Source organism: Ranitomeya variabilis, chromosome 5 (assembly GCF_051348905.1).
Source record: "Ranitomeya variabilis isolate aRanVar5 chromosome 5, aRanVar5.hap1, whole genome shotgun sequence".
Classification (NCBI taxonomy): domain Eukaryota; kingdom Metazoa; phylum Chordata; class Amphibia; order Anura; family Dendrobatidae; genus Ranitomeya; species Ranitomeya variabilis.
The window spans coordinates 624,489,158-624,501,560 of NC_135236.1; the positions used below are offsets into that span (position 1 = coordinate 624,489,158).

The 12,403-nt window shown below is 41.0% G+C and overlaps 1 protein-coding gene across 4 annotated transcripts in view; it reads left to right on the forward strand.

The window, feature by feature from the left end:
- ATP10B (ATPase phospholipid transporting 10B (putative)) overlaps positions 1-12,403 on the forward strand; it is a 517,664-nt gene that overhangs the window by 474,072 nt on the left and 31,189 nt on the right. For all 4 annotated transcript variants that reach the window (XM_077266119.1, XM_077266120.1, XM_077266121.1 and 1 more), the window contains 5 exons: positions 1,411-1,542; positions 2,542-2,669; positions 2,805-3,057; positions 4,188-4,417; positions 11,476-11,667. In XM_077266119.1, the coding sequence (XP_077122234.1) occupies positions 1,411-1,542; positions 2,542-2,669; positions 2,805-3,057; positions 4,188-4,417; positions 11,476-11,667 (935 nt within the window). The remainder of the gene's footprint in view (positions 1-1,410; positions 1,543-2,541; positions 2,670-2,804; positions 3,058-4,187; positions 4,418-11,475; positions 11,668-12,403) is intronic.

Below are 12,403 nucleotides of genomic sequence, written 5' to 3' on the forward strand. Positions count from 1 at the left end.
TGTCCATTCCCTCGTTCCTTACCGATAGGGCCCACCGTTGTTAACGTTTCCCTGGTGTTCCCTGGTGTGTCTTTCTGTCTAGTGACCGACCAATTGTTAGGTCGTGTCACACTGCTGCGGTCACATCGAGACAAAGAGGTCCTGGACACTTCAGGCAGACAGGAGATCGGGAACCGATAGCAGAGGTCCTGGACACTTCAGGCAGACAGGAAACCGGGAACTGATAGCAGAGGTCTTGGAGATTGAAGGTGGACAGAAGACTGGGAACAGGTAGAAAAAGTCATGGATGCCAGAGGATTTAGAAGTCTTAATACCAAGACACGCGTGTGTGCCTTGGTGAACCTTCTATAGCCCCAGGTAGATGATCACATGGGATCACCTCGGGGGCATCTGCAAAGCCCGACGTGGAGCACAATAGAGTTTAACAGACCGAGGAGAGAGGAGCAAAGTCCTGGATCCGGGACAGGTGCGTAACAGATACATTGTACCTCTACGATAGTAAGAAATATAAGATTTGTCTTCTTTAAAGGACTTGTCCAACCAAAAGAAATAATATCTAAATGAGCCTTAGATACAGCAGTTATATAAATTATTATCATAGTTCAATTTCATTAATTAATCCAATTGCCTGGTTGGCCTTTCCTGAGTCCCAGGATTGGCAACTCTACTTTTGATCCTATGCCCTACAAAGAGAGTTTCCCGATTCATCATGTGACCATGCATGAAAGGGACAGTCTCAATTTTGGACAACCTGCCATCATGACAAACAGCTTTGGTCATGTGCCAACACGGGATATGTTGTGGAGCTGCCAAACCTGCAAACCTGGGACCAGTGTGGTCTACCTGATGAATAGGACACCTAGTGTTATTGCACTATAATAGAAGATATATTACTTACTCTGTAGAGCTCCTTTATGCATATTTTGGGGGGCTGGACATCCCCTTTAACTCTGTAAGCATTTCTAGTGTTTTACTGATCTGGTTGTTTGTACAAAAATTAAATAAAAAAATTATATGATTCTATTTAGATATTCTGTTTTCAGTTTTTTCTTATGTAACATCTATTTTAGATTTTTAGATTTTAAAATATGTATTGACTGCATATTAATCAGTTATAACATGATTTTCATTAGTCTTGAATCAGAGATGGATCGTTATAATTAGATGTTGTAATCTAGACTCCATTCACTTTAAAAAAAAAAAAAAAAAAAGAAAAATCTTGGCTGTCAGTGCGACATGCAAATCTTGCCATAAAAGTTGCTCTTTTGGGTCAAAATGGTTAATTAAAGCACTTGATTCTTCCTGATTGCTAAGGAACAGCAGGCAGCTACATGCTGAGCAGCTCTGTAAAATGCATTCATATAAAGATATTTATTAAAATACTGCTATTTGTATATTTTTTTCCCCAAGGGCATGAGACCAAAGCAATGCTGAACAACAGTGGTCCACGTTACAAGCGCAGCAAACTGGAAAGACGGATGAATATCAATGTATTCTGTTGTGTTGGCATCCTCATCGTCATGTGCCTCATTGGAGCTATAGGTTAATATTTCTATTTGCATTTCTTTGTCTATAACCATTTTTGTCTAAGTTTTAAAATATATTATTATTTCAATTATAATATATTTTTGACCAGAATACGGTACATGATATCTCTGACTAAACCGGAAACGTCAGGTAGAATCCCACCCAAGGTAGAGTATGAAATGCCGGTCTGGAGGCTAGGAGTAGGTCTCCTTTTTTATTTTTTAGATGCAGACAACATCAGGTCCTGTATGTAGGGTAATTTTCTAGCCCCAGATCAAACATTGTGGCCCTTCCGTCCTGTAAAGTGATTAGTGGTTACTAAAAAATATTCGGGACATACGGTGTAATTAAAGAGGTTGTCCACTACTTTTATATATTGACGCCCTATCCAGAGGATAGATCATCAATGTCTGATTGGCCAGGGTCTGGCACTCGGCACCCCTGCCTATCAGCTATTATCAGTGCTAGCAGCATCCAGAAATACTTGCGGAGCTTGGCCGTCTACCTGTAATGGCTGGGGCTTGTTACTGCACATCCATCTCCCATTGAACTGGATAGGAGGCGGATGTGTCGTACCCCACGGGGCCATTACAAGGAGACGGCCAAGCTCCGCAAGTAAGTACTTCCGTCCGGCGACTGCTTCTGTCACCAATAATAGCTGATCAGCGGGGTGCCGAGTGCCGGTCCCTGGCCAATCAGACATTGATGCCCTATCCTAAGGATAGGGCATCAATGTAAAAGTAGTGGACAATCTCTTTAAGACCAAAATCACTCATAAAATATATCTGCCAGCTAAATGATAGTTCATCCGACATCTATGCTGTTCCATAAACTTATTCACCCATCTGCTCTACATGACTACATTCAATAAAGGAAAGTGAAATCATTAAAGAGGTTGGCTTGGACTTTAACATTGATAACTGTGTAATGCCTTACACAGCTTAGAGTCTAGTGTGCTGCTGAGTCTATTCTATCATTATTATGCTATGTGCTTATATATCATTTCTTATTTAGGTCATGGTCTTTGGTATGGAAAGTTCATAATACATCCTCTTTTCGATGTTCCAAATCCTGATGGTAGTTTTACGTCGCCAGCTCTTGCTGGTTTTTACATGTTCCTTACAATGATTATCTTGCTACAGGTAAGTGGATCTCCATTTCTACGATTGACCTGAGGTGTTGCACCTGATTTCGAATAGTGAATCTCCTAAGGCTTAGACCCCTCTAGGATCCATTCTTATAAAGTCTCCCTGAAAATGAACCTTGTTTTCTTGCAGGTCTTGATTCCTATTTCTTTATATGTGTCCATTGAGCTGGTGAAACTTGGCCAGATCTACTTCATACATAATGACCTTGATCTATATGATGAGGAAATTGACTTATCTGTGCAGTGTCGGGCATTAAACATTACAGAGGATCTTGGACAAATCCAGTATATCTTCTCAGACAAAACTGGAACATTGACAGAGAATAAAATGGTCTTCCGCAGATGTACAATAGTAGGAAATGAATTCTCTCATCAGGAGAACGGTAAGTTACATCTCTCGTTACACAGGGAAAACAACCTAACGCTTACATGGTCAGGTTCAGATATCTTACACCTTTCTTCAGTTCCTTAACCAAAAAGTTTGTCTTTAAGGTTCAGGAACTTCTTATGGCCACGATAAATGCAATAGGTGGCCAGAGACATTTGGCTCTTATTTGGTCTATTGTTAACTTTTTTCTTAAATAAGCACTGCCAAATATATTTTCTCTCCAGTATCCAGTGTCGTTCCGCTCCTCTTCTCCGTGACACCATTTCGATTCTGTCTCGCTCTATGTGTGATGTCTTGTTTTCACGCTCCATAGACTTACATTGTAAAAGCCACTTATGGGTCACACAGAACGTAGTCTGACCCAGAGAGTCTATAGGCCGGTGACATCACTGAGAATAGGAGAAGAACTACACTGGACACCGGGTAGAACAGTAGTAGGTGACGATATTAATACACTCACACTACAGTGCAAGTACACATACACATATGTAATTAAAAATATATAGGTGGGAGTACTTCTCGAAGTCAGAAAACTTTTTTAACTCATGACATTAAAGGGAACCTGTCCCGTAAAAAAATGGTATTAACCTGCAGATATGGGGTTAATCTGCAAGTTAATAGCATTTTGAAGCTGCCTGGTGCCCTCACTGAGAGCCCCACTACCGGCAGGAAATGAACCTCCTGGCAGCCTTGGACTTTCAGTCATAGGGGCGGCGCCGGCGCAGCTTCACTCACCACTCAGTGCATAGAGCTCGGCGGCTGTAACCGCCCCCGGCACTGACTGACAGCCGGATCACTTGTCTTTTATGGAGTTCAGCTTGATAGCTGTGGATCAAAGACCTTTGGTCTGGGTTATCATTTTCCATTGTTACATACCAACTTTAAATAGACTAAAGTATGGCAGATGTTCTAAGTGTTTGTAATAGCTCGTCCTCTCTTACTGTGAGATACCGTCAAGCACAAGTTTTCTTTAGTCACAATATGTCTCTTGTCATAAAGCAAACTCAAGAGATTATCAAGGAATTGTTTTTTTTGTTGTTTTTTTTATCAACCCAGCAGTACAATTAGGACACGTCCAGATTTCAAGCCATGGTTTTAATTAGCAAATTATTTTTTATTTAAAAGCAAAACGTTTGGAAACTTACAAAGAAGAAGATTCTGATGATGAAGATTTGACAAAACTCAGAAACATTCCGATTCATACCAGGGCTGAAGAAAACCAGTCCACCGTGAGACATAAAGGCACGCGAGCTTTGAGACGGGTCCAGAGTGCTCGACCAAATATTCAAGGGCACTTTAGAAAAAAATCTGAAGGACGTTTTGACATTTCCCAAGTGGCTTTTAGCAGTCCTATTGTGAGTATTTGATATTCCTCAGACTAAGAACATTGGTATTTGCTGTACAGTTCATAGCCAGTTTTGTTTTGTTTTTTAAAGTTTTAATGTGAATGCTAAATTGTCAGACTGAATGTAATTTTCCTGCACCAGATACACAAAAAAACTAAATATACATTGTCTGCTTAATCCAAAGGAAATTTGCAGTTGTTGACTGAAATGGGAAAAGATTCAAAGTACTTGTAAAAAAAAAAGCAGCTTTTCAATTTACCTCTTAAAAATCCTCTACATTCTGAACAACAGAGGAATTTGTAATTTTATATTTATTTGGTCTCCCATGACAGCACCATGAGAGAGGGAATCCGCCCTTAAGGGACAGGAAACCTACAGACGTAAAAGGGTGGCACTTCTCCCACGCATCAGTTGGTTTCCTGTCCCTGATGAGAACCCTTTTCTACAGACATACTTGTGAAGGTGGGACGTAAAACAAGGTTCCCATGAAATTGATGGATCCCAGGCCTGACCAGTTGGTTCAGGCAGCAGGGGTCCTCTGCCTTGGCCGCTATGGAGTCCATGGAAGCACCACAGTGGGTCCAAGGTGGACCGCATGACAGTGAGCAGGCAGGTGGAGTGGCGTCCGTAGGATTGCCAGCTCTGGAGGGTCAGTGCCAGAGGTAAATATGCCCCTGCAGATTCTTCATGGTGTCCGGCGTGGCGCTGCCTGGCGTGCTGCCAGGACTGGGGTGTTGCTGGGGCTCTGGCGGCATCAAGAGGCATGCTGTGGACGCGGTTGGGCCGTCCAGGGACTTGGCTGGTGACTCGTCCTGGGCGGGCCTGGGGGCGGGCCCTGGCGGCCGGAAGCTGGCCTTCTCGGCCGGATGACGGGCAACATGGTTGGCTAGGAATGCGAGCTTACAAGTGGTTTGTTATTCAGCTTGTAAGTGCAGCTATGACGCTGGCTGGATTATTGGATTCGATGATGCATAGGAAAGACTGCCTCTACTTACAGCATGGTGAAGACAAAGCCACTGGTCTGAATTATCATTTTTTAGGAGCGCACCACCTCTTCGCCTCCCCCTACCCCCCGGCAAGCAAAAAACTGTGAAGCACAGGAGCACTCTTGAACAAAGAAGATTATAAAACCTCTATGAACATGACAACACATATGAGTATTTGATCTGATGGGAATAGAGGGAGTCTATAAGTACCAGATGGCTGTTCAAACTAAGCCGAAAAGGAAATGATCTCTAAAAGGCCTGATGACACATCAAATATATATATTGTAATTACTTACATTTTTTAAATTAGAAAAAGTAAAATGAGCCAATGCAAAAGTTTGGGCACCCTGCATGGTTAATGTCTATTAGCACCCCCTTTTAACATGCCCAATGCATTGGTTTCCTGTCAAGCTGCGTGTGCTGAAGCACAATATGGAGGTGTTAAGTCTTCGATCTAAAAATGGCTATCTGAAGTGTATATACTTTTTAAGTGTACATTTTGTATTATACTGTTGCCTTCGTGTATGGTGCACATGAAGCACCTCGGTGATGTTCATTCATGTCAGCTGCGCTCCATTTCCATTTTTTGTAGGTAGAAGAGAAGGATACAATTGTCATTGATGCCTAATTATAGAGGTGGGAGCTCTGTATAGGTTAACACAGCCTACGTAAAATGGAGATAGAGCCCATCTTGGTGGTTCTACTTTTCTGGAGGATTGTGCATGTCTATATGAAGGCCCCATGCAGGCATTGAGATACACCTATATTTCTCGGAGATGCTGCTGTACATATTAAATAGATGGTTGATCTTACAATATTGATTGGCTTTGATCTAAAGTGTATGGACAGTTTTACCCCTTAAACGGGATGTCCGGCCTTAGGCTACAAGTTTGCAGTCACTGTATATGACTATAGACTTGTGAATCCTCACATTGTGAGCACTGCACGCTGTAAGGATTCTCTGGCAGCGGGAGCGGCCAGACATATGACCTTAGGCTACAAGTCTACAGTCACTTTTTGTGACTGCAGACTTGTGAATCCTTACATCCCGAGCACTACGGGGAGCAGTGGGCACATGACCGCAACTTCCAGCCACATTCCAACTAGACTGTGCCCGATCTCGCTCAATACACTTTCATTGAGGGAGACTGCGCCAATCTAGTCGGCATGTGATTACATGTATGCAAATTGCATACTTGCGGTCATGTGCCCACTGCTCCTGACACCAAAGAATCCTCGCAGTGCGCGTGATGTAAGGAGTCACAAGTCTGCAGTCACATACAGTGACTGCAGACTTGTAGCCCAAGGCTGAACATCTCCTTTAACTAAATTACATTTTAGGATAAAATCTGTTTCTTTAAATGAAAATATCTTCAAAATCCCTACATGAACCGATAGTGAACGCATCGTTATTTTTATCTGCTTTTCATTTCGCAGTTTACAACCACAACATTTCCTCCATGTCTTCGCTATGTGTAAATCCAGAGTAAGATAGAACTGTTTCTGAAAATTACAGCCTAGCAATTTGCAAGGAACACCTGGTATCGAAGACAATGTAGTTCTTCTTCAGCATTCCCTAGTTTAGTCCTCATTACTTTAGTAATTAACAACAGAGGACTTCAGTCAAGACTTTATAAAATGAGAAAATGCCGCTGTAATGACACATTTTAATTAAAACCAGCTCGGTGGTTGCTGGGCACAGGCTGTCCGCACACCACTGCCTTCACAAGATCACGTTTATCTCCATTATGTAATTAAAAGGCATTCTATGAACGAAGCGTGCGTTGCTAAATTAAGTGTTTCCAAGTCAACCAGGCAGAGTCGGGCACTTGTCTGGTCAGTCGTGCTCTTTATAAGTGGTGTATGATGGACTGCAGCGTTCTAGCTTCACGAGTCCATATCCTCAGTATGGTTTGACCCTATTTACAAATTGATTTGATCCAATGCTCCGTAATGTCTTTAATTATGTTATGGATCTCTGCTGGCCTTTGGAAATGATCCATTGATTATGTAATGGACGGACTAGGGCAATCCTCATTTTCTATTTTTAATTTAAAAAAATGCATTTTGAAACTCCCACACTAATATACAGAATTATGCTTTTTAAGCCCATAAAAACCAAGTGCCTTCAATTTACTTTCCTTGACTTCAATCCCATGCTATTGTCAATTTACAGTACACAATTAAAGGTGGTCGTTTTCTTCTACTTTGCCCGGAGGGGGATACGGTCAGCTGGTACAGAGGCAATATACAGTATCGTCTCCTTTCTTTCTTTTTTGGTAATGTGAGTAGCACGTCACACTAGGCATAGACCAACAGAAAATGTTAATTATGTGCAATCCAATAGATAATAGAAGTGAACTCCCTGTCTGCAACTAAACCGGTTGCATTTATGGAATGTCCGCCATCACCTACTACGATAATCACTGCTCTACAGCTCTAATAGACACTACCATACTTCCCGTGGTTGTGACTCAAGTAAACATAGATATACTCCTGTTTTTATTGGCACAATTCGGCTTCCGACAAAAAGATGAAAGGTCATTTTTGACTGTGATGTGGGGACTCCATGAATTCACATTAAAGAAGTCGTCCACTACTTGGGCAACTTCTTCTCATACTCCTCACTTGGCCCCCGTAAAATAATAAAGCTTATTCTTGCCTCCCATGCTGGTGCCATTCCCACGGTGTCAGCACTGTGTCTCCCAGGGCTCCCATGCTGTTGTTGTGACACTGGCTGGTGTCATTGTCACTACCTCCAGTCGAATTGAACAGGAAGAGGAAGTCTTAGATCAGTGGCAACCCAGACTTCCTCTTCATGTTCAATTTGTCTGAAGGCGGAGACAGTGACTGATTGGGGGCCAGCGTCACGTTTCCAACCAGGTTGCGGAACCGCGAATACCGATATTGCGGGAACGGTGTCGGCACGGAAGGTGAGTATAGGCTTTATTATTTTACAGGGGCTAAACATTTTGATGACAAACAACTTCTGCATCCAGACATAACATGTGTATCAGTGTATCAATGAATACAATTAGCACATTATGATATTGGATGAATTAAAAAAAAAAATATGACGAAACAAATAGTTTTTCTATATAAACCTACAATATGTGTGGCAATAATAAGAATCCAACCCCTGATGAAGTACGTTCTGCGAAACGCTCTGGATGGTGCTATGTATATGAATTTGTGCCTATTACAATTTCTTGGCTATCATAATTTTCTATAGTCACATACCTATACTTATTCTGTATTTATGATATATCCTTTTGATATGGTAGTCCTCACTTGGTTTATTCCATTGCTATATTGTGGCATGCATATTTATACATAGTTCTATTACCTTTTTGAGGGCTTTTTCTTCTTGAATTTCTTAGATTGTGGTTCTATCTCTTTATGTGCCCAGCCTTGTACATATATAGGGCTTTTGGTTGTCCCACCTCTTTTTCCATTTTGTGGATTCATTTTATATTGTTTTTATATATTTTATCTTATGCATTTTCAATAGTTTTGTTTTTTTATATATTAAATGTACACTATTTGGTCATTTTCATGTCTCTTTTTTGGGTTTATTGGCTAATAAGATTTGCCTTATGGTGATATGTGACAGCTTTGTGAATAACAGCCTGAAACTACCCCATATTGGAAGAGAAAGCACGTCTGTATCTGTGTATGTATGTGTCCTACAGCACCTATCCTACATATAGGAGTCCTAATATCACTGTGGATACTTTTGCCTCTGTTATGTTGGAATCTCCTTATTTTTGTTAATCACGCTATATTATAAATTTAGGCAATGAGCAAGCAGATGAAATGGTTTTTTCTTTCTTAAATTATGATTAGTTCTGAGTAACTGCGTTTCCCATCTGCTGAATGCAAATCACTGTAATACCGCTCGGAGATTATTCTCGAGGCTTCAATGCTTTACAATGTTTAGTTTTCCTTTTTTACTAACAACATTTGTATCTCTGGTGTCACTAAATGTTTAATTTGGGGCCTTAGAGAAACTTCTTTATGTGATTAAAAAAAATCCAGCCATAATATTAACCACCTTAAGACATAGTTGATATGAGGCAGAAGGTAACATTAAAATACTCTGCTGAATTGATTAAAACTTAAGCTCTACTCATGAATGTCGCCTTTCTCTTATTTAGTCTCCAAAGTGTTTCGTTGGCAGCAGATTTGCTCCAGAGCTGCTCTTCTTGCAGTGAGATTTCTCAATGGCAGCCATAGTTTGCTATCTTGAAGGCCTTGGAGCGTAATCTTCCTGAGCACCCAACTAGCTATAATTACTCATAAGCCGTACTTTGCTCTTTTTCTTTATCTCCAAATCTTTCAGTTTTATACATATTCCAATGGTCATGCTTGGGGTTGGGACGTACGCGCCGACGGGGCCATAGTAATGGTGCCGGCAGAGCAAACGTGCATCATTTTTGGGAATGTATGCCTACTGGAGGTGGACTCTCAGATGTAGTAGAGTTTGGACGTAAGCATGGGCAGGGCCACCAAGCATTTCCCTACATACATTGTGAAAGCACGCTAAGAGAGAATGCTATTGTGACCAATCTTTAGTGGAAAGTATCAGTAGATGAAGGTCACCTCTCTCAGAAGTATAGTAATACTTGTCAATTCTCCAGAATGTCCTGTAGATGCCTATCAAAAGAGGAGATGGCCTGAAAGAGTTAGCAAATTCTCTGAGAACCCCTTGGGAAAGGCAATCTCTGCCAATCTTTTTCATTGCCAGTACACCCAAGCCCAAAGCCATATCTTGGGGGCAGGAATGGATTGTGAACAGGGTGTGGCCAGCCAGAACAATGAATGGTTATGCAAAAAAATAAGAAATTTCTCATATCTCCTGCAAAACGGTTCTCAAGTGCTTGCCTAGGTAATATTTGCTTGGTCTTACCCTCATAATGAGTGTCACAGCTTTATGGGCATTCCTGCATAACATGTTGGCCCTTGTCTACACTGTAGAAAGAAATCCCAGATGCATATCTTTTGGATCCGCACATCCAGGCTCCTTCCATTTACAAACTGTAGAATAACACAGTTATGGAGTGAATAAAATGACTTAAAGGGAACTTGTCAGCTGGATCATGCTGCCCAAACCATGAGCAGCACAAATCAGGATGCATAGTTTCGGCTAGGTATATTTTTGTATGAAACGTTCCGTGTTTCATTATGGTTGGAAGATCTGGTTTGGGACAATAGCCAGAAATGAGACTATTCCAGTGCTGCCCCCCACTGGCTTCTCCCCACATCACTGCAGTTGATTGACAGGTGTCTCCCATAGCGAGACCTGTCAATCAACTGGAGTGGAGCAGGGAGAAAGCAGCAGATCTGAGCTAGTCATCCCTTCTGCTATGGTCCACGGCCGGACCTTATATTTTCTCTGAACGCCAACCAGCATAAATCAGCTGGGAAGTTTCCTTTTACTATCATATCCCAGAGTTCATCTTTAGAATATTTTAACATCAATAGCAAAGGAAGGAAATGTATTGTCCTCAGCTGAGGTTTTCATGTCCTTATGTGAAAAATAAAAATCCACAGTAACATCAGACCGAAAACCTCCTCTGCTTTCTACGAATTACTCTTCCCTGGTCCAACGTGACCAATATTGCTATTGCCGTAATAGATGAGCTCATGTCATTCTGTTAATTATCAAATATATAAAAATAACATCTGCTCTAAAAACAAACTGTGAACGCTGGACCAGATCCAGAGAACAAGTAATGAAATCTACTCCATCCAGATGCCAGCTACCAGACAAATGCCACTAATTGGGATATAGTCGAGCAGAGAAAAATGATGGGAATAAAGGGAAGCTTCACGCGCTTCGAATCACGGGGCCTAAAAATACCCATCCTTCCAGTATCGTGTTTGTGTTCTCTTTCCGCATAGTACTTAATTGTAATACTGTAGGGTTTTGAGCAGTCAAATTAACTTCATGTGTAGACGTCTTGTCAGCCATTGGGAAATAAGAGGTCTCGGTTTATGGGTTTCAGTTTATAGATTCATAAAGGCGGTTTGAGAAAAATGTAAAATTAAAATGAATTATTCTTTTCAATTCTATTTTAGGAAAAAGATGTAACCCCGGATCAGATGCTTTTAAAGAAGGTCAGAGAGGCCTCAGTCCATGTTGAAACTCTGTCTCCATATAAGCCACAAAGCAGCGCCAGGCCTTCAAGTTCTCCGTATATTGATTTCTTCATGGCTTTGGCCATTTGTAATACCGTAGTGGTCTCTACAGCAACTGAACCGAGGCAAAGGGTAGGCCCTGTGCACATTAACATGTCCTCTATCCATGCTCATCGGAAGTCTGACATTGAACTGTATAGCTATTTCCACCCATCGCTTATTTTCCCAGAATGGTCAATGCATAAAGTTACACTTATATGTATTAGATTATTATGTAGTTATCACCTGTTTTGCTACAATTTTTTTTTTATACCTAATACATATAAGTAGCATTAAAACGTGATTATAATTGAAAAGCCAAAAAATAATAATTTAAAATTAGACTAAAAAATGAATTATTTTAATGTTTTCACAAACAGGCCACACATAAATCATGTATAATGTTGTAGTGGTGTAAAAAAAAAATCCCATGCTACATCCTATAAAAATTTTCCTATCATGTCCCCTGCTTTTTGATTGTCAGCCAGTTGTACATTGCACACACAGGCTGCAGAGCCGACTGTCAATCGAAACACCCCTAGGATAAGAATTGAGGGTCCGCAATTAATTTTGTTTCTACAGTCACTGCTCCAGTGACGCAGTCTAACATCATTTTCATGCTATTTACCTGCCTATTAATCCTATATAATAGCATTTCTGGGCATGACCGGTTCCCTTAAAGGGGTTGTCCAAGATAAGAAAATATTAAAATTTTCTACAGAAGCAGCACCATGTTAGTTTAATGGATGTCTGTAGTATTACAGTCGCAACACTATACAGGCCCACCAGAGTTTTAAGTAAGGCACAGCCAGGCAAAGCAGGTCGACAT